We start from the raw sequence: 23,213 nt of genomic DNA, 5'->3' as shown, positions 1-23,213 counted from the left end.
GCATTTTTTTGCACCGCTGTATATATGAAAAAAAAATTATATGACAAAGAATAACTTTATTTACACAAACTCTCAAGAGTTGAAAAGCTAAATCGTGCAACACTGCATTTGGTGTATACATCACACACACACACACAAGTACAATATCAATTTATATACATCAGTGTTTCCCCAACACTTCTTGTTTTGCTTTTAATCCAAGAAGTTCTGTCCGCAGTTCTCCAGGTTTGGGGGGGATCTCTGGAATAGTCTATAGAAATTACACTCAGATTAAAAAATAACAATTCATCATAAAAAATACCAGGAAATGCAGGAAAAATCTATGCAGTACCGAAATCCTGATTCTGAAATCCTACCAAATCTGGGCGGTAATACTGATGAACGACCTGAGCTCCGGCGAACATGGAGAACACACTGGCCGCCAGTACACTCAGGTACCTCGGCCAAGACACACCGGCAGGCATCTCCCGACCAAAGCTCCTGGGCAAACAAGAGTTACGAGTAAACACATGTTACTACTCTCTCCCTCTCTTATTATTTCTCCGCTTATAATCAGATTTGGCTCGTGTTATTTCTCCAATGAACTACTGATTTACGACCTACAGCGTTAGCCACCCAGCTAGACAGCCAAGTTAGTTACCCACCTTCCCAGACCAAGGCGAACCTTATAACGTTAGACAGACACTCTTGTGGGATTAAAACTGTATAATCAGCGAACATCCAGCTATATTGTGTAGACGTACCAAAATTATGACTTAGTTACTAGCAAAAATGCCTTGGGATCCTATACTGGGATGACATTCACGCGAGCAGCCCAGCGTTAGCTGCTCAGCTACAAACATCACCCACACTTCCGCTCAGACACAACAAGGGTCCCGGTTTAGTGTGATACCGAGAAAATGAACACGGTCCAACCTTTTTTTATTCGTTGTGGATGAAATTCGATGACAATGTGGTCTTACAATTTAACAACTTAACACTGGCGAGCGCGTCTTTAGTCCCACACCGTTCTTGTCTAACCAGTGAAGTCTGGAGGAAAAGGGTCTGTTCAATTATGAAGAGTTGGGGATGCATTTATATACTCCTAAATATAAATATCTCACTTAACATCACGTTTAAAAAAATATCCAAAACATTATATTGAGGTCAGACACAGATGCACACAAAACATCTTTAGAAATAAATATAAAGTCATGCATCCTCATAAAGACGTACAATATCCCGTGTTTGTGAGACAGGGGTTGTCAAAGTAATGATATTAAAATACATTTAGTTATTTTAGTTATCAAGCATAAATACAATATACGTAATATTAAAGTAATATTTCCATTAAAACCAGATATTTCTGATATTCACATTAAACCGTAATAGTTCTTACGTGCCAAGATTTAATCGCAGACTGAATGAGGACTTTTATATTGACAGTTATAGCAACGTTGTCTTTGTCCTATTGATACATGTGAAGCCAGGTGAAGCTTCCCAATCTTCTACAATCTCATTTTCAGCAAAGCCCGAGTGTTTCTGACAGGTGAGTCTATTCTGGTTTTGCTATATAGCTTTTTCGACTGGAATATCTCTTGTATGAACATAAAACCTGCCGGTCTTATTACAGATATGGCCATTACTTTAGCTGGCTAGCTAGCTACTGATATAATAGGTTATAAATGGTAGCTAGCTAAGTGATCGACTCCTTTTGCTACTATCTTATGCACGCAACAATTCAATTTAAGTAGTTTAATATGTAAAAATAACACCACAGTGAGGAGGCTTACCAACATCTATCTGTTGAAGTATTTCCACCAGTTAAGATGGAAGAAAATCAGTATGAATCTCAGAATCCCATGGAGTATTTTCAGCACTGGTGAGTAAGCCAAACTGTTTCAGCACGATTTCTTACAAATAAATGGCATTGTATACAAACAACATTGTAAAACTATGTTGAAATATAGACATCATAAATCTGATTTCAACTAGAATCATCATATGGAGATGGAGGTTACTTGTAGATGTCTCTTTTTAGAACATTTTATCACCTACACAATATATGTGTGACTGTCCCATTCAACTTAACCTTTTCTAAAGAGATTTGGTACACCATTTTTTGAGCCATCAAGATTGATGGGAAATATCCTCTCTCTCTCTCTCTCTCTCTCTCTCTCTCTCTCTCTCTCTCTCTCTCTCTCTCTCTCTCTCTCTCTCTCTCTCTCTGTCCTTATTGTTGTCTTTCCAGGTACCAGTCAGCTCAGCAGTTTCAGCCACAGCCAGTCCCTCAGTACAGCCCAATGGTTAATGTCCTCCATTACCAGCAGGAACCCACACAGGACAGAGACATTCATGAATTAGCAGTCCATGAAGATCAATATCCGGTTCAAGTTAATCACTTCCATCAGCTAACTGTCCAGCCTACAGGTACTGTCTTAGACCTCCCCCTGAATCAGTGAACCATAGCCAGTGCATTTTCTCAGAATAATAATCTTAATCGGTCTTCTGCATGCACTCTCCAGCTCTTGCGTCAACTCCAGACAAAGGGAAGAAGCGAGGGAGACCACCCAAACAGAAGGCTGAGGGGGAGAAGGAGCAGACGAGTGCAGAGGATGCTGCCAAAAAAGCCAAAAGAACCCTAGACAGGTTTAATGGCATGTCTGTGGAAGAGGTCATGGCCAAAAAACTGCCAGACATCATCACCTATAATCTGGACATTCTGATAGTGAGCATCAAATTTCTCATGTCATGTTTCATTAATGAATGTACATTCATCAATATTTGGTATATGTGGTATTATGTAATGTACATTCAGATGATTTTGCCAGGCATTTAGACCCAGTTCTTCTTATGCCATGGGTTTTTGCAGGTTGGCATCAACCCTGGACTGCTCTCAGCCTACAAAGGACGGCATTACCCAAATCCAGGAAACCATTTTTGTATGTAGCCTTGTGCTCTTCTTGGCCCTCTAATATTATTTTGTTTATTACCTTTGGTTGCTGTTGCTAATTAGTGTATATTCCATCTCATAGGGAAGTGTCTGTTCTTATCGGGGCTCACGGATGAGCAACTGAACCATATGCATGACCAGACACTCCCAGAAAAGTATAGCATCGGCTTCACAAATATGGTAGAAAGGACCACACCTGGGAGTAAAGACCTCTCAAAGTAAGGGAAAAATAAGTCCAAGTTATCCATGCATGTTATATTAGGGGCTGGTTTCCAATAAATGGGAAAGGACTAGTCTAGTTGCAAGTTGTAAAGCGTCTAGGGTATGTCACTATCACTTGTTTTCTCAGGCAAGTGTAGCCTAGCAAACTATTTAAATATATGCAATATGATCTTTCCACAATAAGAAAACTCATAGTGTCAAGAAGGATATTGACAAATAGTTTGATGTGACCAAAAATGTTTTTCTCTCAGTAAAGAGATTCGTGAAGGAGGCCGACAGCTTATGGAAAAACTACAGAAATTCAAGCCAAGAATTGCAGCCTTTAATGGGAAATGTAAGACAAATATACCTTAAATGTATTATTTAAGCATTATGCTTTACATCTTGTATGTAAAGAAATCATAATTTTCATTTCAGGCATTTATGAAATATTCTGTAAAGAGATTTTTGGAGTGAAACCCAAGAACATAGAATTTGGACTACAGCCCTACAAAGTTCCAGACACACAAACAGTATGATCTAGAGACCTCACAGTCTTACAATGGTAGTGGCCTCACGGCCATTAAATATCATGAAATACTAAAGATGCGTATTTTGTCCACTCGTGCAGGTGTGTTACCTGATGCCATCCTCCAGCCCCCGCTGTGCACAATTCCCTCGTGCTCAGGACAAGGTGCACTTCTACATCAAGCTGAAGGAGCTTAGGGACCAGCTCAGAGGAGTGCTTCCCAACCACGAGATTCAGGAGACACGCTACATCTTTGATTTGGCCATGGCCAAAGGTATCTGACCGTCTCGCGCAGATATAAGTATTGCTTTCTTTAAGTATTCTAAATGTCATTTAGTGGCACTCGGCTGACAGCAAAGTACGTTTCTCACATTGTTGTCGCAGAGGATGCAAAAAAGATGGCCATCAAAGAAGAGCAGCATGACCCTGGCTATGAGGAAGGCACTGGTAGCAGGACACAGCAGGACTGCAGCTTCTGTCCCGCATATGATGAAGGTGATCAAGCTCACCGCCCATGTACAACTTCAACTTAATCTTCTTCCATGATCTGACACTCTTGTGTGTTTATTACGCCCATCTTCTTACAGGCGCTGGAAATTCAGAACATTCCTCAGCTTCTGAACATGTTAGATCTAACCTCACTTGGACGATGCAGCCATTTGCAGATCAGATCCCAGACATTGGGTTGACCAGCAACGATGAGCCATGTTGATATGACGGACTATTCAAAGGAAATTACCTTTAAGCTCTTGTGAATTTAAAGGAAGGCCACATATAAAACTATTCCTGGCATTTCATCATGTTTCTTTGTTTTGTAGAAGTCATAACGTTCAACAAGGCTGTTCTGTCTGTTTATGAATTTTGAATTGCGAATGCCTGTGTTGACAAATAGTGGTTTTAAATGGAAGACACTGCAGACTATGGCTCATTTTCTCCAGTGTGCTTCAAACCCACTGGATCCCTGTTACAACACACACTGTTTATTTTTCACAAAACAATCTCAGGATTTTATCAGCCTGTATTTTTTTTTATATATAAATGTTTACACTTCAGGTCTTACCACCTTTAATGCATGGCTGTGTCTACATGGACAATAATTCACTGTACCAAATCATGTCTTGATGCTTATTTAAGATTTTTTACTGTTACCTCAGTTGTTTGGTATTAAGTATTTAATATTCTTATTTGCACTGAATCGTCATGTTCAAAGACAACTACACTTCCTTAGGGTCACATGACTGCACAATGTTCTGGTGCTTTCCCTATTCAACCATTTATATTTCAACTCATGCAGAATATTTGCTGATGATGTGAATGAAGTATGTTAAAATAAAAACAGACTGTTATATGCATTTATGAAGCTTAACAGTCAACCTGACCGCTTTGACTCTCAGAATTATCGTCTCCTGATTTCAGACTCGACTCACTTGGGTATAACACAGTGTCACATTCCAGTCCGTCCATGATACAATACTTAATATCTTCGGTTGTTACATAGGGAATTACTAAATTACTAAAGCCATGCAGAAATGTGGAACAACACATAAAGAACCCTGGTTTAAATTCTGTTGTTTGATACTATACATTTACATGGGAAATCGATGTAAATGTTATGAGTTTTTTTTCTATAATGTTTTACAAGAACATGTATATCGACGTGGTACTGTACATATTATTTATAGTGTAATTACTTGAGTATGACAGGCATTTGGTGCTATTTACAATTTCTAAGCATACTAAGATGCCGGTTTTTGATTAAATAATTATACGATTGGCTGTTTACAGTACAAATAAAATAGTTTGAACTCTAAAGCTGCTATCATTGTCTGATTTTTCTCAGTTGCAATAATGTAAGGGGGTTAGTTGTACTTATATGGTTGTAGCAATTCAAAGACCTAAATCGAGAATAAGTGTCCTAAACATCAACTATTTGCTTTGGCCGATTTAAATTACACGCATTTTAACTTGAGCTCTACAAGTTTTATCCGCAACTGTAAGATGGGAACCGAAGAACCGAGCTGTACACTAAAGGTGAAACACAAGGAAAGGCACAGTGGGCTCATCTGAACAAACACATATGTTGACTAGGAAATCATTAATTCTTGATGCTCCTGTCGGTTAATATAGATTAGTAGTGCTTTCCCTTACACACTTGTGTCTTCATCCAGGACGTCCCCCGTCCCCCGGTGTACCCCCCCCCCCCCGTCCCGCCCCCTTTGTTGCTCCAGTGCCAAACGTCCTCGGATACTGCGTCCTTCTTTGTTGCCTTCATCAGGACTTGTTTTAGGGGGGAAAGTCTCTCACTGGACTGGTATCGTTTTTTTCTGCTCAGATTACAACGGTATGTATCATTTTGACACCATAATACACGTTATACGTGTCGATATCGTCTACTCCTGTACTGATGTTTTACACCGACGTTCAACGAGCTGGTTAGGGTTCCTACCCTAGCTAACCTAGCTACCCTAGCTAACGTAGTTACCCCAGCTACCTTAGTTACCCCAGCTAGGTACTGGGGGCGGAATGAGTATGCTGACTTCTGTCATTCATTTAGCGGTGAGTTTTAGACTAACGTCGGTTTCATTTGTCTAAATGTGAGTGCCCGGCTAACTAGGTCGATGGCTAGCCTGCAGTTAGCATACATGGATACATCTGACGTTTGCCGTTAGCTAACTAGCCATGCATCTAACCCAAATAAACAGATGTTTTCGTAGCTAATTTCAATTTATTATACTGCCGACTAAGTTTATTAGGACTCTATTATACTATTATAATGATTAAATACATATAATGTATGATGTTTTGAAACTAAGCAGATAGAACAGTAGGTGCTAGCTACGCTAGCTGCCGCCTGCATGGGTCAACGGGGTAGCAGCTTTATTCTCGCTGCGTGTGGCGAGTTCATTTGTAACTTGGTCTGGGTTAAATAACTAGTTTTTATTTTATTTGCAGACCCCAATGCTGCATATTGTACTTTTTTTCATTCTGAGTGGCAGTGCCAGCTACATTATATGACTTTACCACTTAAATAACTTGCAATCATAAGTTTTTAGTAATCTGTCAATGAATTGGCATGGGGATGCTAAGAACCAGGACTGGTTAGAAACACTCCTTGATCTAACGAGCAACCACCCGTAATATTTTATGTTTAAACGAATATATATGAATGTTGATTTATCACAAAGTCCCCTAAAGATGGATGAAAGGAATTACGGATCTTTGCCTCATGTCCCTTCGGATTATATCCACCACTGGTGAGTCTCAACCCCTTTGTCATGGCGCCAGGAGTCAATCTGCTCCTGTCCTCCTTTTAAAACTGAGCACACCTACTAAATCTGTTGAATGTTACTAACCAGCCTGTGGTGAGTGGAAAATGTCAACTTCTCGTTATATTTGTTAAGTTCATAGCTGTACCTACATTAAATCTAAAGCTACAAACTCAGTAGCTGGTTCACATCTTCAGCTCAGTGTCTTTTAAACGTGCCCACTGACAAAACGTTTCAGGGACAAATAAGGTCACTTATTTTTCTGATTTTTGCTTTGTTTTTCTCTTAGGGTTCAGTCTGCACAGCAGCACCTGCAGGCCCTCCAGGCCCAGTATTCTCACATGGCTAATGGTATTGCTGCCCAGTTCATGGACAGACCCAAAGAGCAACAGGAAGTGTTCATGGCACAAATGCCTGTCCAGGAACAGACTCCTGTGGAGATGGAGGCACCTGCTCCCCATCCAGGTACTTTTATAGATCACCCGTAGCTTCCATGTTTATTTTATTTAGTACTGATTATTACTGTGTTTATAATTATAGTGTTTAGTATGTATAATATGGTGTTTCCTGTAACATGTAGTCACAACCACTTATAGAAAGATATAGTATAAACTGTTTTATATTAATAAAGATGACATGGCAGGTCTTTGACTATCACCTTTGTGAAGAGGTGGTTGAATACATACTGGAGGCATGAATATATGTCTTCATAAATGTATTGCAAATATGTTATTTATTAGAAGCAAAACCTAAAAGGAAGAGGGCCAGACCAGCAAGCAAAGAGCCCAAGGCTAAACCAGAGCCCAAGGCTAAACCAGAGCCCAAGGCTAAACCAGAGCCCAAGCCTAAACCAGAGCCCAAGCCTAAACCAGAGCCCAAGGCTAAAGCTGGTCCCAAAGCTAAACCTGGTCCAAAGTCTAAGAAGGCCAAAGAAGCCCAACCAGCTGACGGAACACAAGAGAAGATTGATGAGGCATTCAAGAAAGTTAAGAGGAAAGTGGATCGTTTCAAGGGCATGACCGAGGAGGAGGTCATGAAAAAGACTCTTCCAGACATCCTTACCTACAACTTGGACTATTTGATTGTAAATATACCTTATTTCTTTGTGGATTGTTTCAGTGTGGTGAAATGTAGACCTGACTTTAATTTATCTATTGTTTGGATTTGTCATATATTTCTTCTATAAAGATTGGAATCAATCCAGGTTTGATGGCAGCCTACATTGGAAGGTGGTTCCCCGGACCTGGGAACCATTTTTGTAAGTTTTAAGTACATCTTATTGGTTAATCTTTAAGCCTTTAAGCCTTTCATTTGTTGCATGCATTTGTTATCTTTGATTATCTTTATTGGACTGACATTCTTTCAACCAGGGAAGTGTCTGTTCCTTTCTGGATTCACTGAGAAACTACTGAACCACATGGATGACCAGTCTCTTCCTGAGAAATATGGCATTGGTTTCACCAACATGGTGTCTAGGGCAACGCCAGGAAGCAAAGATCTCTCGAGGTGTGACTGCTGCTTACCTGTGAACTTCATTCATGTTAAGAAAACGTTGTAAGAAAAGCACTTTACAGTTTCTTTTTTACTTCCAATACAGTAAAGAGCTTCGAGAGGGTGGCAAAATTTTAGTGGAAAAAATTATGAAGTTCAAGCCACTTATAGCAGTTTTTAATGGAAAATGTAAGTATCTTATCACCAATAAATAACTAACTTTACAGGTACATGTGATGAGTAATCACAAGAGTTCCTTTCTTTTTACTCTAGGTATTTATGAAATGTTCTGTAGAGAGATGTTTGGTAAAAAGCCCAAATCTCTGGAGTTTGGCTTACAGCCTGCCAAGATTCCTGACTCGGACACGGTAGGATATTGATAGATGAGTGGCTCAGAAATGTAAACAAATTATTTTGACAACTTTAGCTTGGCCATGCATGTTTTAAAATGTCATGAGACAATTTCACAGATAAGTATTACATTGTACTGTATTTTCTAAATCACATTTGTAAATTCATTTTAATCTAGACACAGTCTTTGGGCATGGAGAGACTTGCCTGTGTACTAACTGCTAAGCCTGTGCCCTTCCTGCTGTGCTCCTTCAGGCGCTGTACCTGATGCCGTCCTCCAGCGCACGCTGTGCACAGTTTCCTCGAGCTCAGGACAAGGTGCACTTCTACATCAAGCTACGGGAGCTCAGGGACCAGCTGAAAGGAGTGGCCAAAAGTCAGGAGGTGGAGGAAGTCAATTATTCCTTTGATCTTGGCTTGGCTAAAGGTGAGTAATTGGGTTTCCATCACTTTTGGAGTGTTCTTTGTTTTCGTTCACTGGATTTCATCCATTGTTGTGCTGGTGTGTGTTCGCCTTCATTTGAAGTATGTGCTGGATAAAGCGACTTGTGCTGTGCTACACATGCTGTCTGCTGCTTTCACAGAGGATGCTAAGAGAATGGCCATCAAGGAGGAGCTGTATGATCCAGGCTATGATGCTGCCTACGGAGGACCCTGTGGAGAACCTGGACAAGAGGGAGGCGTCAGTAATGGCCACTGTGCCTTTTCTTCTGGAGACATGGGTTTGTAGCCACTTCTGGTTACTCAATGTGCTTTACCCGACCACCATGCCAGTACTCTCTAACCCCACGTGTTGCATGTACAAGTGGCATGCAGGTCTGCAGTCTGCCAGTTGGTGCTAAACGGTTGGGTAAGTAGTAGAGGGACTGACTTGGTCTTTCTGTGATCCCAGAAACGGCAGAGAAGGAGCCAAGGAACCCGGACGCAGTGGGCCAGCTCCCGGACGGCCAGTGGATGAGCGAGTCCTTCGCTGATAGGATTCCAGACATTGCCACCTCTTCACAACCTGAGGAGGGGCCATGTGATTAGGGACCCTGCTAGGGCACTTTACATGCAGCCTTAAAGGGGAAAACTGTTCAACTACTGCTCTTATACAGTGGCCATCAACAGCTTCTTCCAGTTCAGGAGTCTTCAAGGAGTCCAGTGACCTCTTACTGATTTATCATGAACTCTGTTACATTAGGTATAAGACAGCTATTGATGCTGTGTGCATTACTTGATCTGTGGGACAGAATGCCAGCAATGGTTTGAACCACTGACAGCCACTTGAGCTACAATGAAAAATCAAGTGCTGCTCCCTTATAAAGAAATAGTACCTCAGTGCTTCAGCTGAAGACTTTTATCACTCTTCGTGAAAGAGTTTTTTCTTTGTGACAATTTTTTAATGGTAATTTTAAGAAGTAGTATTTGTATGTAACTTTTTTGTTTGTTTACCTTTTTTGGTTTGTTTTGGGGTTTTTTTTTTCCTTGTTAAATCTCGTGCGTCCAAACATTTTGTTCTATTTCTGTAGTGTATGATGTAAGCACTGTTGTTTTTTCTATGCTCTATATGTAATATCAGGGATTGAAACTTGATATTTTGCAAGGTCTGTATGTAATTTGAATTGTTTGGAAATAGCTAAACATTTTTTGAAAGGGGTGCGGTGGGGTAAAATAATTGAACAGATTTTACATACAAGACAGATATGTACGTCATTCCGTCTTCACTTTTTACATAGAAAGATCTAGTACAACTGGACAAGTAGTGTAGATGAAATTAGCAAAGCACTATTGCTTTTGTAATCAAAACAAAGTTACTACCATTAATATCAAGATGCATTATTAGAAAAGTATTCTAATACAATCATGTGATGGCTGGTGATCTTGGTATTTGTAGAGTTGTTTCCCTAATGAGGTGAAATTACAAATTCAAGTGTCAGACAGCCACTTGGACTTTCTGAGTACTGTAAAACACCAGATGACTCTTAGACTAGTGTGGATTTTATGATTGCTAAACAGTATGCTGTGCTTTTACTGTTATGAGACACAATGGGTGCTATTTTGTTACTTATTGTAAACTTGATTACATTTTTTCCTGTTTATTAAAATTTGAGTGCATTTCAATGTTTTAATTCAAAGGAGTATGTATGTTTTTGGCATAATTGTTTATTTATGCTAGATGTGATTCCAGAAAAAAAAACTTTATTATAAAAAGACTTAACAACAAATATCTTTGAAGGGACAGTCATAGAAGATCTTGCTGAATCAGTATCACACACAGCAAAGTATCTCTAAAAAAAATAAACAAATAATTGATTTCCAGATCAGCTTTCTTAATATTTCTTAAGTCAGTTTCATACAGGGTGTCTGAAAAATAAGGAAACTTCTATTTAAAATGAAATATTTTTCTCTACTTTTGACTGAATGCTAACACATCTTTTAGATGAACACCATCTTCACAAAGTATGTTAATTTTATATGGGTGTTTCCTTATTTTTCAGACACTATGTACAATTCAGCGTATCATTTGTTTACAGACCTTTAGGGGCATAGTCTCTTCCACACCCATACAGTCACCTGCACAGTCACTTCCAACAGCCACAAACTATCGGTCGCTATGTCTGGCACCCACCTAGCCACTCTGATGGTCAACATAAGAGCCCAGCACATTTAACACCCCACAGCACCAATTCAGATATTTATGTGTAATATATTTATATTTAGATGACCAGCTTTATAATTTACTAATGGTTACAAAGGAGCCTACTTACCTAAGAAGCATGAAGTAGAAAACCTCTACAGGTAGATAACACAACATCAGCATGAATGTGGCTAACTTGACCACGACTGGCTCACTTGTCCTCCCATGTTTATTCATACTGGCCTCACAGAAAACTAAGAAAACAGAAGTGATAGTTTAACAGGCGTTACTGGTGCTACTCATTAGTAAACAATATTTTGCAACAAAATTAAAGTTCAAAGATTTGAATGATGACATACCCTTTTGGACAGGCTCAGGCAACTGGTGAACTTCAAGTACTGGGTTTTGTCTGTCCACTGACTGAAACTGTATGGATTCCCTATGGCTATTTTGGTTTGTATCCATTGCTGACCGGTGGCATGTATTATGATGACCAAATGAAGAGCACTTGTTCTGCTTGGTTGGTTTGAGTTTAGTGATAGGTAAGTGAAGTCCTAAGAAATATGAAATCCAACAGTAGTGTGTGTTCTATTAAATGAGACATCTGAACAGACTACATCCAAATACATGTCCATCCATCTCTCCAGCTTTTACCTCTATGGAAAATAATGCCCACCATTTTCTTTCAGAAAGTTTAGAGCATCTTTGTATCCGCTTTGATAAATCTCTGCCATGACCTAGAAGAAGACCACTCTTGTGAAGGTTTGATAAAGCTTTCAACAGTTGGAGAAAGAACAATTTGACAATTTGACAAGCTGTAATTTGTAGGCACCTCGGGCTCTGGAGGGAAGAAAGCTTGGATGACACGGTGTATATTAGCAAAGTTGACGTGGATGCTGACATTGCTGTGTCGTACTTCATGGAAGTAATATGGAGTGCCATATGGGCAGATGTCACTCTCTCCAGAGAACGGAGAGACAGTGATGGTGTTTTTCTGACTGTGATAAGGCATGTTATTACTCAAAGCTCCATCGACATAGCGCTGAAAAAGGTAATAGGCATCACTGGTTAGAAGGTGTGGGGAAAATGCCTATTTAGACTTTGCAGGTTCTTATTCATTAATGAAAAGTTCAAGGTTAACAGGCCATGATAGCAGGTCATATATGCATATGCATTTCTAAATTTCATAACAAATTCTAATATATTATATTAAGGTATTTTGTTTGTTATATTCTACTTACAGTTCCATGATAACTTGGTGGGATCACCCCACAGTAAAAAGGAAAAAAACAGCTACAAATCAGGGCCTAGATAATGAAAGTTACACAATTACACATTCAATGGAAAGCAGGTATTCTAAAATTAAATTTGCCTTAGGTTTTAATGTTAAACAATCAAGATCTGCATGTGTGTCTTATGCAAAAATACAAGGCTCTTATCTGGAGGAGATCCAGACCTAAACAAAGCTTTAGAGAGCAAGAAATGTACCTGGATGAGATCGTTCTTGCTCTCAAAATCAGATACCAGTACATTCTCTCCGTCTGCAGTGCGTGTGAGTGACACACACAGTTTCCCGCTGGCTAGGAGGTGAGCGTTGTCCGGCAGCTCCCTGACCAAGAGCTCCCTGGTTAACTCCAGCAGATTGAAGGCGGGATGCACAGACCCCAGGATACCCTTCCGTGCTCCTTTGGCTAATTCCATCAGATGTTTACAGCACTCTCCTTTAAAATAAAGGGTGAAGTTTATGGTTGAGTGACCATTTGCTTTTCTGCTTTTCACTTAACATGAGGCACCTTTGAATCATTAACAAAGTGAGTCAGCATAGACTATGACAAAATGAGAAATTGTACAAATCAGGAATCTCATATATTGCAGGCTTATTCAAACTGCACAAGTACCGGTAAAGAAATACCGGTGTGGTTACTTACTAGGTGACATTTGGCACACTATCATTGCTCCTATCAGGGCTCCCGATGAAGCTCCGCAAATCTTTGTTGTTCGGTCAATCAGATCACAAGCCCATTCCAACAGAGAGCTATAAACTCCAAAATAGTAGACTCCCAAAAAACCACAACCAGCTAAAGAGATAGTCCATTCTTGATTTGAGTTAATCATGTTTCCCAAGCCCTGCACTATGACAGGACACCTGAATATCTATGGCTTCAGAGACACCAGCAACAAACAAGGGGAAAGGTCACCTGTAATATCCCTTATGTAACCGAACCATGGCAGAACTCTCAACTTTGAAGCCTTCGTAAGTGTAGAGGCAAAACAGTATTGCATACTGAGCTAAATATACACTGCAAAATTATAATAGCAGGTTATTGCTTCCAAACATTTTTAGGAATCATTGGCACTGAATTCTGAGCCTCTGCGCCTTTTGCTTGGTGAAGTGAAATAAGGTGAGGATCTCTCATCATCTCAGTTTCTCCTTGCCAACGTCAGCTAAGACATAGACAACATATTCTGTACCAGCTTGTTATTAATTCATAAGTAGCACTGTAGTAAGCATATGGCAAGACTCAACACAAACTGCTTTTTAATTTTATTATGTCATGTGATGGCACTTAAGCAAAGTGAAAATGTAGAAGTTTTCCATTCTAGGGATATAACTTCAGCACTGAAATATTTGTAGAAAATCCCTGTATGAGATTTTTCCTGAGACGTTCTTATCAAAAAAAGATGTAAAATGAAAAAAGTCTTCCTCTGAGAGATTTATGTTGTGCTGTTTCAAAACCTGTTGAGATGATAAATGTACAATTTAATAATTTTATTAGTTCTTGATCACTGACTAAATTAAAATTCTTAACTCACTTTACAAATGTCCTAGAGACATTAGAACTCGAGTTAATCAAAGCAAGTGTCAAATGTCCTGATCACACTATAATCTATAGTAATAAGGTATAGTTATATAATATAGTTAGAAGTACTATCACTTGTTGAATCTTACATGAAGGCGACTGAATTAACTTAAAAGGGGGAATTATAATTTACCTTGTTAAAGTTCTGAAGAGAAATCATCCCTAAGCGCTTTTTGTCAAGAGAGCTAAATGCTGTCCTCAAAGACCTCCGGTGGAGCTGCACAGGAGCGCACATCCTGACCAAGGCATCCATGCACTCCTTGCTTAGGTGCCCAGCACTCATCTTTGGAAGAAAGAAAGAGGTATACAGCATGCTGGGTAATGTAGTGAAAATACAAATGCTTATTTTTAAAAGATTATTATCCTCTACTGTAAACTTTGTAGATTCTGCAATACTGTCTCTTGTAATCCAGAACAGAAAGTTTTGTAATACATTTTAAAACTATACAGCAGCTGTACTAATGTATGGAAGGACAGTAAATACAGTAATGTGAAACTATGTGATAACTGGTAACAGTACAGCATGTTGTGCAGAAGTCGCACCAGTGTTCTGGGTATGTGGAGCTTCAGCTTGTTGGTGCCGGTACTGGTCTGAGGTCTGAGCATCAACACAAAGTGCTGCAGGAATTCTAGGTAGGAGGTTCGTCCCTTGCTTGTGATGTTAAGATTCTTCAACACATGCTCAAACTGAGACTCAGACAGGTTAATCCGTAGATCCTTCAGTATGCCTGTGGGAATCATACATATGACTCTTATGATATGATATGTTATGATGTTTAAAATGGGCTGGAGTGGGATTTCATTTTATTGACTCTTAATTCGAAACAAGATGGTTTAATCACAGAAACCAAAAAACATGTTGTCTACCTAAGAAGACGTCTGTGCTGAGTTGCCCGGTCCTTTCTTTGTCTGCCTCTCTGCACTTCCTCTGAATCTCCTTCCAGCAGGCAAGAACCTGAAAGCGCAGTCTCCTCTCCATGGCCTCGCGTTCCTGCAAGAGGGTCACCTCAGACCCTCCACACACCATGGAGGGACATCTGGGCTGCTTCCAGAGCAGTGGTTTGGATCAGGAGGTAGGTGGTGGTAAGACACAACAAAACCGTCATGGGTCATGGATAATTGTTTTATTTAAGACTTGCATTTACGCTGTAATGAGACAATTTCAAAGACGTGCAATTATAGATATGCTACTGATACCCAGTGCTATGCAGATGTGAAGGCTGGAGAAGGCTGCCTGACTGGTCACACACTTGTAATGATACCTTGCATTGTTCAGGGGTGCAGTATGCAGTTTTGAGGTGCCGTGGAGTAACATTCGTTGAGTTCTCCAATCGATCTGCCAAATCTGGAGAAGATGATCCTCCTGCTGATTTTCTGCTGAACTTCTTTAGGAACTCCCGGTAATCCAGGTTGTCGAAGACATTGACTGGCAGTATTTTCCATAGTTTCTCAAACTGAAAAGATCACATATGCTGTGGGTTATGATGTTCCAGGCAGTGAAGAGATGTTTGTTAGGTTATTCTTTGAAATTTGGACTTAATGTTAATTCAATTTGGAGTTAATGTTAGGGCTTACCTGGTCATCAGTGAGTCTTAGAAAGTGGTGGTCACAAACGTTCCTGAAGTCCTCTTTTGAGATTTCATTGTTTCTGGCATAATCTAGGTCCACCATCTCTTTGGTGATGATGCAAAGACGGGCAGAGACTACTTCCTGGATCCGCAGTAGAATATCACCGATTGGCAGAGGACAGGCCTGGTTAGGGAAACGTGCCTTTTGAACCTTCTCAGCCCATTCTTCAGATGTCTGTAAAAAAAAAACACAGCCCAAAAAACAAACCCTAAATTAATACAGCAAAAATCCGACACCATGTATGCTCTATGGCTAGAAACTGACATAGTAGTATCACAGAGTAATAGCTGTACTAGTAGAAGTAACACAGTCATTCAGTTTTTATGTAATACTTCTAACATTTTCACCTCTTTTTTGCAAAGGTCAAATGTTTGCAGAAACTTCTTCCAGTCCACCATGTCCGCCTCTCCATCTCTGACTGACAGCTTAGATAGCAGCTTTCTGTACTGCACATCAGAGACTCTGACACAGAGGTGGTCCAGCACCCGCCGGAAATCACACTGCGCTATTTTGCCATTTCCAGTCTTATCGAATGCTGCAAATGCCTGGATCAACAAAACATCATGAATGTGATTTTAACTTGCATTGTTTTATTTTTATAATCACAATTGTGCATTCACATGTTAGCTAGTACCATCCATACCTTGGAAACAGTATCTGAGGAGGTGGGGAGCAGACTCTGTAAGGCTCTCTCGGGGCTGAGAGCTTTTGCACTCTCTCCTGGTACCTGGGTCCCCAAGGATGGGTTAACTGGAGATGCTACGACAGACCTGCCATCAACTACGGTGCCAGAAATACGCTTCAGAAAATGAAGGTAAAGCAGCTTGTTGTGAGAAATGTCAATCCCAAGACTACAGGAGAAGACAGCAGGGAGTCAACAGAAAGAAGACAAAGAGACAGAGCTCAGATTCCACTACTAACATCTTGTTCAACTCAAAAACTACTCCAAGATATCCATAGACTGAACTTGTGTGACCTGAAAAGTCTCAAACATTCCATTGTATTAACGCAGTACTAATTTGTGTTTTTTTTTTGTGTTCAAAATACCTATTAAGCAGACGCAATAACTGGTGCCCATCTATCTGGAAGCCGTTTCTGCATAACAGAGCCCGCAGGTCCATGAGTGTCACATGACCATCTTTCCCCTTATCCAGTGCCACCAGGCCCTTGCTCACATCCTCACAGTTGAGCTGCAACCACTCCCTACAAAGAGACAGTTCTCATTCTACCTGGTGTACATGCCAATAAGGATGAAAGACGTTTATCAACATCACTGAAATACATCAAACTGAACTCAAGTCCCAAGTTCATTTTACTGGCATTAACTGAGACTTAAGCAGAGCTTTCTTTACAACAGGCTACTCACCTTAGCTTGTGCAGTGTGGTTTCTGTGAGAGGGGTGATGCAGGCGGTCCTGTGTAAGGTTTCTGCTGCCGGAGTCTTTGCCCGAGTAAACTCTTGTGGCATGACGTTCATCTTGTCCAGGAACTCAGTGTAAGTGATGTAGCCTTTGCCAATCTCATCGTACCTAATAAATACAAGGGATGTGGGATCAGTCCAAAACTGTAAGTTTTCAAAAAGCATATCAATTACCTAGACATTTAAAGAGCTAGCATTCCTTACCTTGCCCATGTTTTCTCAAATTCATATGGAGCAACGTGTAAGCCACATTTGTAAAGGAAATGCTTCAGACCATTTTTTGTGATAATGTTTTCACCAACTTTACCATGAGGGCCAAAAGCCTGTCACGAAACACATGAAAATTTATAATAGAGAAAAACAAAACAATCTATGCAGTGAAAATCAAATGTGTCATGGTGTCCAAGCCTAAGATGGACACGCCCACAATCACACACACACGCCTCCTCCTGCCCAGGTCCCATCCGTTACCCACTCATTATTTGCTCATTTATATTCATATTCACATGCAGCTTGTTTTCTCCCCTTTCCAGTCATTACTTAAGCCCCACAGGTCTGTAGAAACGGGAGCGCTACCTTCACAACAAATCTCCCACTCATCAACCAGTAATATCACAGGAACGGTTGCTATGGTTTATCTTTAATGGTTATGCCTTTCACTGAACGTTGAAAAGTAGGCGGTACCTTTGAGAGCTCGGGCGAGCCTGCACGGGCCTCCAAGTAAGCGTGGACCTGCTCACATCCACTGTCAAACCACTGATCAGCTCTGGGAACAAAACACCATGAATTGAACCATCACTGGCCCCTCCCTGTGATAGAAGTATAGTATTTCCAGCCATTGCCATAGTGAGTAATGGCCAAGATTAGGCTCACCTAATGTTGGAGGTCGGGTGTGCTCTCGTTCTGCCAGCAGAGACTACCTTGCTGTAGAACTCATGGTAGTTCAGAGTGCAGTTGGGCTTCAAGCCCATCATATCCAGCAGCTTCTGGTACTCAGTTTCCTTCATGTTGAAATGAATGCTGTCAAACAGAACTCTGAAGTCCTTCCAGTTCACCAGCCGATCTTTATTGGTGTCCATCAGAAGGAATGCTGTTAAAACATTCTAAGAGAAAATAAGAGATTTTTTTCACTTTCTGTCAAAAGGTCAGTTAGCGATTATACTATAAGATGACACATTTATAGAACTATATTTAAAAGGTTATTTACACTTCGATATTAAATGTGGAAGGACAAAATTACTAACTAAATTATTCACATAAATCACAGGAAAACACTACCCCATGGCATTCTTTGATTCTTTTTTCAAGCTGACTGAAGCAGTCTTCAGCAGACATGAAGTTGCCGAACTTAAAACTTGACTTTTTTTTTTGGTCTTCATTGCAAGTTTTAGGAGATGCCTTAGGAATCCCTTCCACCTATAAATTCAAGAAAATGGCTTAGGCTTTATAAATGTTCCTTATATGCAATTAATAAACTTAAATACACTTCAATTAAATGCTTGCTCAACTATATGCTTAAGAACTGCTGGAGGAGTACAAGAGAGTTTTCTTTGTGTTTCATATGCAGTGGATGTCTTTACATATACAGTTCTAACACTATCCTGCAACTGCTATTGATGATACAAGTCAAACATTTCGGAGATAAACAGTCGGAATGGCTATCATGACCTGCATTCAAAACAAAATCATTAAGAAATTTGTCATAATAATTTTAGGAAGTTAAGTGTCGTAACATGATGGTTAATAAACTGGTTAAGAATAAGGTCATGTGATAAGTAAATATATAATTACATGTCATTATTGTTATTATTAATTTATAGCCAATGTGCAATTGAAGGAGAAAACCAGGTTAAAATAATAGAATTCTAATGGATTATCTATGATGTGAAATGTACATACTGCAGTGCAGGTGGCTATGGTAGTGGAAGGCTGAGTGAATGTCCGTGACAGATCGGAGACCTTGCTGCTTTGCTGCTGGCGCTGCAATTTATGTACAAGTTAAGTTAATGCATGCTCATCGTGACCTACGGTAATGTATATTAGCACTTCGTAAAAAGAGAAAGGCATCAACTTACTTTACTTGTTTTGCTTGGAATATATTAGGTCAGACTAAAGTTACTATGTATGCACAGTATATACATGTTCGTGAAATCTTACACCACCTCTGTAAGCTCCTTCTTGCGGAAAAAGTCAATGAAGGGCATGTAGGGAATCCCTCCTGATGGAGGTACATGGACCAGATCCATCAGCCCTCTGAACTGCTCATCTGTCAGGCTGAAAGTCAGTTCCTGCAGAATTCTTCTCATATCCCCCCTGCTGATCAGTCCACTTCTTTTCTGGAATAACAACACACACACACACACACACACACACACAATAAATCATGTATCCATTACCCAATACTTTTGTAGTTTTATGTCTGTCTTAGTTTTGCAATATGAGAAAAATCACAATGATGGTAGAACCAGAAATTAGGATTTGGTGAATGTCAGTAGTTTACAGCTGGTCCTGTACAGAGACAATGAAACTTCAGAAACCTTTAACAAACCTCGTCAAAGAGTAGGAAGGATTTCTTTAGAAGAGGATACACTTCAAATATGTGTTGCTGTAGTCTAGGTAGAATTTCTTTAATACTTGTCAGATCAGGGGTAGAAGCACCGGTGTCTTTTCTAATAGAAACAGGGGAATCCCATAGATGTGAAAACAACTGCCTGTTATTTTAGTGTCCATTCATTTATAGATATTCTAGACAGGATTTCAGATAATTTTATTTCAGATAAAAGACACTTTCAATTACACTGAAATATTTTTTTTGAAACTATAACTCACCCTGCAGGCAATATCTGCTCCTCTTCCCTACACAGACTCATGAATTTCCTCCAGTTCACATATTCAACAGAGTTCAGTCCAAACCTACATTAGACCAAAATTAAACATAGCCGAATCTTATAAACTTCAGAAACAAGTTTAATCACAATGTAGAACATAAATCAGTAAAACTATAACAAAGATCAACCTCATACCTGCTTAAAAGACTAAGAAAATTGCTGTCATCAATTGGAAAAAGATAATTGCTCACAACTGCCCTTAAGTCGTCACGGGAGACGACACCACTGCCTATAATGTCACACGCTTGAAGGGCTTTCTCCACAGAAGCGTGGTTCACACTCATCTATTGCACAGAATATAGAATGAACATTCAGGGTCTAAACTCTTATTAAGATATTTGACTGTAATTGTAATGATGTATACCATTTGCTTACTTTTTTAACAAACTTTTCATGGATTTCATCCAAAGTGTCCCCAGTCTCTGGTGAAGATGTCCAGGCTGTTGTCCTGCTTTGGCGTCTTTTGGGTCTTCCTCTAGACTGCTTTACTACATCCAAATTCGAATCTAGAACAGGTTTTCAAAAGTCATCAAATAAAGGTGAATACAGAGCAGTGTTGTAAAGTGCAGCATTATAAAAGGAGGGGTAAACCTCTGTTCCAACACAACTTTTCAACAAAATGATTTACTGAATATTTGCCTCTTTGAAAGGTGGCAAAAGAAAAAAACAACAGTCTATGAAATCAGGAACTTCAAACCAGGCATTATATTACCCATCAAATGCTTAGACAATACCGAGTTTTGGAGAGTCCTGGTATTTCTCACAATCAGCACCAAGTCTTTCAAGAAACTCCTTGTAGGACAGTGTGTGTGAGTTCTTTGGGCTGTAGTGTGACCATAGCCTGCAATCACCAAGTACATTGAGTCCCTTGATTAAAATTCATAATATATCATTTTCTTATAGGATATAACTGGATTAGATCACAGGACCTGTGAAACTCCTGCTGGCTCATAGGAAAACAGTAACTCTCCAGCACCCTCTTCAACTCATGCTGCTGGATCTGCCCATCACGGTTATAATCAAACAGACGAAAAGCCCTTGTGATGGTTTTTAAGTTGCCTCCTATCTGTTAGAAGCAAAATAAAATGGGTACACTGTTATAAAATGCAATAAAACATACTTTGTTATAAAGTGAAGTTACCACAACGCACCTTTTCCTTCAGACGGCACAGCAGCTTTTCAAATGCCCAGCTCTGAGAAATGGCACTCACTGATGTAATTCTGCAACAAGAGACACTGATAAGTTGCATCGAATGTTTATACAATTAAAAAGGGCTTTGAGAAAATTGTTGTAATTACCCACAATACCTATTAAGTGTTGAGGAGAGTGGGCAGTATTGTTGTAGGAATTTCATATAGAGTATAGTTCCATTCCTTCTCTTTGGAACCTAACATTAATACAACGAGCATGGTTAAAAATGGCATATGCAGGAGGTTAAGATGCATGATGGGCATGACGTGATGTATGATATGACGCACATTTTAAAACATAGACCTATAGCCGTACCTTAAAACTTTACCCTATAAATCTTAGGAGATAGATCCTGCATTTTAACTTGTTTTGCACTTTTAACCTACCTTTGCCAAAAGGGCTTTGAACTGAGATTGTGTGAGTGGCACAAGGAAGCTCTCAATGACTCTGCGAAACTCCCCTTTGGTGACAGTGCCCCTGTCCTCCTGGTCGAAGGCTCTGAAAGCTGCCTTCAGGTCATGCTGCCTGCCCTCCACTTTCTGTGAGAGCATGCTCTCAATGTCTGCTAAAGTTAGATTCTCATCTGCCACTGACTGCACAGAGGAGGCTGCTCAGGAGAAAGAAAGGTCCATTTGATCAATATAGAAGCGTACCTGACCTGTATTGCTCTGTGTTTTGGACATGGAGGCTGAGATAGTCCTGCTGAACTTCTACCCTGGCACATTCTTACCAAAATCAGATTTCAGGGCATTCTTCATCTGAAAGTGTCCGCTGGGTGTGCGAGAGACACTGCTGACTCTGGGGGCGAAGGTGAGCCCTCGTGAGGTGAGCCTTTGTGAGGTGACCCTCAGGTCCTCGAGCTCAAGAGGCACCCCTGAGGGCATCACTGCTTAGCACACTGGCACCTGATGGTTATATCAGATTAATCAATTACCATGTATATTTCATATTTGGATAGTTTTAGAGAGATAAAACTGTCTAGAGATATTTTCTTTATCAAGGTCAATGAGCTAAAGAGAGTAGGTATCAAGATTATAACCAATAATTAATAAACTTAACCAGTTCTTCAATCCTTGTTACTTAAATACATCAGTCAGTTAATTTAGCTAATTCAGCTTACTACTTTTAGCTGGCTTGAGCCAAATTCAAGGTCAAGTGTTCCCTAAAATGCAAGGCATACAACATATTTCTCCAAAGAATAATTAATAGATCTGTAGGTGAAACCATCACCCTGATACACTTACCCAATTCTTCAATACGACGCCGAAGTTTGTTAAATTATTCTCAGGACCTACTTCTTCACAGCTAGAGTTAGGTAGTTAACGCTAGAATTAGGTAGTTAGATAGTTAAGGCTGGAGTTAGGTAGTTAACGATAGCTAAATGAACAGTAATCTAGCAAGGACGCTCTGCGCTGCCATGGAGATGCTCGTGAAATAGCGCCTGACGTGTGTTGATGCAGATTTCGAACGCACGTAACAATCCGCCCTCAAACGAGCGGTTAACTTAACCAACACGTTAGTGAGGTACCTAAAATTACATCATCATATGAACGCCATATCTGTTTGATATTGTAGCTTATAACTATATTTAAATATTAAAGTTTTATATTTGAACATATATTTAGGTGCATAAACTAGTAACACATTAAGTAAAACATTTGTGAAAATGCATTTTTAAACATAACTCCCAAATGGATTTTTAAACATATTACCTAGGTTCCCTTTTTGATTTGAACGTGGCTTTTTTAAATTACTGCATTTTTATGCACATCATATTAACGGTAATGATATCATGTTATGAATGTGTTTTCTTCTGCGAATAAAAAAAAGACAT

At 39.8% G+C, this 23,213-nt stretch overlaps 5 protein-coding genes and 1 long non-coding RNA gene across 18 annotated transcripts; 3 read left to right on the top strand and 3 right to left on the bottom strand.

The window, feature by feature from the left end:
- Positions 1-36: 36 nt before the first annotated feature.
- Positions 37-1,049, bottom strand: uqcc6 (ubiquinol-cytochrome c reductase complex assembly factor 6). Of its 4 annotated transcripts, none has more exons than XM_077021681.1 (3): positions 916-1,049; positions 357-480; positions 37-250 (listed from the first exon to the last, which is right to left on the bottom strand). In XM_077021681.1, exons 2-3 carry the CDS (start codon positions 462-464, stop codon positions 161-163), a joined length of 198 nt encoding a protein of 65 aa, XP_076877796.1. In that variant the 5' UTR covers positions 465-480; positions 916-1,049; the 3' UTR covers positions 37-160. The 4 variants fall into 4 exon arrangements, with proteins under 4 accessions (XP_076877796.1, XP_076877797.1, XP_076877795.1 ...); XM_077021682.1 differs by having other exon boundaries at positions 963-1,032; XM_077021680.1 differs by lacking the exon at positions 916-1,049 and adding an exon at positions 744-900.
- Positions 1,050-1,410: 361 nt separating this feature from the next.
- tdg.2 (thymine DNA glycosylase, tandem duplicate 2) lies at positions 1,411-5,402 on the top strand. Of its 2 annotated transcripts, none has more exons than XM_077021677.1 (11): positions 1,411-1,528; positions 1,792-1,861; positions 2,231-2,409; positions 2,505-2,707; positions 2,852-2,921; positions 3,015-3,150; positions 3,406-3,488; positions 3,572-3,666; positions 3,765-3,936; positions 4,047-4,157; positions 4,250-5,401. In XM_077021677.1, the coding sequence occupies exons 2-11, from the start codon at positions 1,809-1,811 to the stop codon at positions 4,372-4,374; spliced, it is 1,227 nt and encodes a 408-aa protein (XP_076877792.1). In that variant the 5' UTR covers positions 1,411-1,528; positions 1,792-1,808; the 3' UTR covers positions 4,375-5,401. The 2 variants fall into 2 exon arrangements, with proteins under 2 accessions (XP_076877792.1, XP_076877793.1); XM_077021678.1 differs by having other exon boundaries at positions 1,428-1,528; positions 1,760-1,861; positions 4,250-5,402.
- A 469-nt stretch (positions 5,403-5,871) lies between these two features.
- Positions 5,872-10,881, top strand: tdg.1 (thymine DNA glycosylase, tandem duplicate 1). Of its 4 annotated transcripts, none has more exons than XM_077021671.1 (11): positions 5,875-6,916; positions 7,218-7,393; positions 7,669-7,754; positions 7,791-8,012; positions 8,117-8,186; positions 8,299-8,434; positions 8,526-8,608; positions 8,693-8,787; positions 9,026-9,197; positions 9,355-9,492; positions 9,663-10,881. In XM_077021671.1, the coding sequence occupies exons 1-11, from the start codon at positions 6,807-6,809 to the stop codon at positions 9,797-9,799; spliced, it is 1,425 nt and encodes a 474-aa protein (XP_076877786.1). In that variant the 5' UTR covers positions 5,875-6,806; the 3' UTR covers positions 9,800-10,881. The 4 variants fall into 4 exon arrangements, with proteins under 4 accessions (XP_076877788.1, XP_076877786.1, XP_076877785.1 ...); XM_077021672.1 differs by having other exon boundaries at positions 5,877-6,003; positions 6,848-6,916; positions 7,669-8,012; XM_077021673.1 differs by having other exon boundaries at positions 5,872-6,003; positions 7,669-8,012.
- A 68-nt stretch (positions 10,882-10,949) lies between these two features.
- LOC143526895 (patatin-like phospholipase domain-containing protein 2) lies at positions 10,950-13,868 on the bottom strand. 2 transcript variants are annotated; one of them, XM_077021674.1, is made up of 9 exons: positions 13,319-13,868; positions 12,879-13,111; positions 12,632-12,697; positions 12,223-12,432; positions 12,067-12,127; positions 11,750-11,944; positions 11,521-11,644; positions 11,289-11,390; positions 10,950-11,040 (listed from the first exon to the last, which is right to left on the bottom strand). In XM_077021674.1, exons 1-8 carry the CDS (start codon positions 13,503-13,505, stop codon positions 11,291-11,293), a joined length of 1,176 nt encoding a protein of 391 aa, XP_076877789.1. In that variant the 5' UTR covers positions 13,506-13,868; the 3' UTR covers positions 10,950-11,040; positions 11,289-11,290. The 2 variants fall into 2 exon arrangements, with proteins under 2 accessions (XP_076877789.1, XP_076877790.1); XM_077021675.1 differs by lacking the exon at positions 10,950-11,040 and having other exon boundaries at positions 11,050-11,390.
- A 54-nt stretch (positions 13,869-13,922) lies between these two features.
- On the bottom strand, positions 13,923-23,138 carry efcab6 (EF-hand calcium binding domain 6). Of its 2 annotated transcripts, none has more exons than XM_077021668.1 (27): positions 22,624-23,138; positions 22,110-22,284; positions 21,766-21,986; positions 21,496-21,575; positions 21,339-21,408; positions 21,117-21,253; positions 20,922-21,028; positions 20,563-20,693; positions 20,323-20,471; positions 20,129-20,212; positions 19,848-19,968; positions 19,462-19,635; positions 19,199-19,279; positions 18,578-18,715; positions 18,173-18,402; positions 17,984-18,065; positions 17,504-17,622; positions 17,247-17,408; positions 16,928-17,083; positions 16,524-16,731; positions 16,228-16,425; positions 15,827-16,054; positions 15,514-15,705; positions 15,119-15,296; positions 14,795-14,979; positions 14,385-14,534; positions 13,923-14,127 (listed from the first exon to the last, which is right to left on the bottom strand). In XM_077021668.1, the coding sequence occupies exons 2-27, from the start codon at positions 22,261-22,263 to the stop codon at positions 14,005-14,007; spliced, it is 3,858 nt and encodes a 1,285-aa protein (XP_076877783.1). In that variant the 5' UTR covers positions 22,264-22,284; positions 22,624-23,138; the 3' UTR covers positions 13,923-14,004. The 2 variants fall into 2 exon arrangements, with proteins under 2 accessions (XP_076877783.1, XP_076877784.1); XM_077021669.1 differs by having other exon boundaries at positions 15,119-15,293; positions 22,624-23,136.
- LOC143526896 (uncharacterized) lies at positions 14,413-19,061 on the top strand. 4 transcript variants are annotated; one of them, XR_013133985.1, is made up of 3 exons: positions 14,413-14,553; positions 14,786-14,884; positions 15,199-19,061. It is a non-coding gene; the product is annotated as an uncharacterized LOC143526896 (long non-coding RNA). The 4 variants fall into 4 exon arrangements; XR_013133983.1 differs by having other exon boundaries at positions 15,196-19,061; XR_013133982.1 differs by having other exon boundaries at positions 14,786-19,061.
- Positions 23,139-23,213: the final 75 nt, after the last annotated feature.

Source organism: Brachyhypopomus gauderio, chromosome 11 (genome assembly GCF_052324685.1).
Source record: "Brachyhypopomus gauderio isolate BG-103 chromosome 11, BGAUD_0.2, whole genome shotgun sequence".
NCBI lineage: Eukaryota > Metazoa > Chordata > Actinopteri > Gymnotiformes > Hypopomidae > Brachyhypopomus > Brachyhypopomus gauderio.
Note: the sequence above shows the minus strand (reverse complement) of the source record. Positions and strands in the feature narration are given on the sequence as shown.

Excerpts from the sequence above, each read along its gene's own strand:
- uqcc6 (XM_077021681.1), bottom strand. The coding sequence starts at position 464 with ATGCCTGCCGGTGTGTCTTGGCCGAGGTACCTGAGTGTACTGGCGGCC. Across the intron at positions 251-356 it reads AGTATTACCGCCCAGATTTG|ACTATTCCAGAGATCCCCCC; the intron begins GTAGGATTTCAG and ends TAATTTCTATAG.
- tdg.2 (XM_077021678.1), top strand. The coding sequence starts at position 1,809 with ATGGAAGAAAATCAGTATGAATCTCAGAATCCCATGGAGTATTTTCAG. Across the intron at positions 2,922-3,014 it reads AAATCCAGGAAACCATTTTT|GGAAGTGTCTGTTCTTATCG; the intron begins GTATGTAGCCTT and ends TCCATCTCATAG. Across the intron at positions 3,489-3,571 it reads TGCAGCCTTTAATGGGAAAT|GCATTTATGAAATATTCTGT; the intron begins GTAAGACAAATA and ends TTTTCATTTCAG.
- tdg.1 (XM_077021670.1), top strand. The coding sequence starts at position 6,807 with ATGTTTAAACGAATATATATGAATGTTGATTTATCACAAAGTCCCCTA. Across the intron at positions 9,198-9,354 it reads TGATCTTGGCTTGGCTAAAG|AGGATGCTAAGAGAATGGCC; the intron begins GTGAGTAATTGG and ends CTGCTTTCACAG. Across the intron at positions 9,493-9,662 it reads CTTTTCTTCTGGAGACATGG|AAACGGCAGAGAAGGAGCCA; the intron begins GTTTGTAGCCAC and ends CTGTGATCCCAG.
- LOC143526895 (XM_077021674.1), bottom strand. The coding sequence starts at position 13,505 with ATGATTAACTCAAATCAAGAATGGACTATCTCTTTAGCTGGTTGTGGT. Across the intron at positions 13,112-13,318 it reads AGTGTGCCAAATGTCACCTA|GAGAGTGCTGTAAACATCTG; the intron begins GTAAGTAACCAC and ends TTTATTTTAAAG. Across the intron at positions 11,391-11,520 it reads TTCTACTTCATGCTTCTTAG|AGTGGCTAGGTGGGTGCCAG; the intron begins GTAAGTAGGCTC and ends GTTGACCATCAG.
- efcab6 (XM_077021668.1), bottom strand. The coding sequence starts at position 22,263 with ATGCCCTCAGGGGTGCCTCTTGAGCTCGAGGACCTGAGGGTCACCTCA. Across the intron at positions 21,576-21,765 it reads TCAAAGCCCTTTTGGCAAAG|GTTCCAAAGAGAAGGAATGG; the intron begins GTAGGTTAAAAG and ends TATTAATGTTAG. Across the intron at positions 18,066-18,172 it reads CACCCGACCTCCAACATTAG|AGCTGATCAGTGGTTTGACA; the intron begins GTGAGCCTAATC and ends TTTTGTTCCCAG.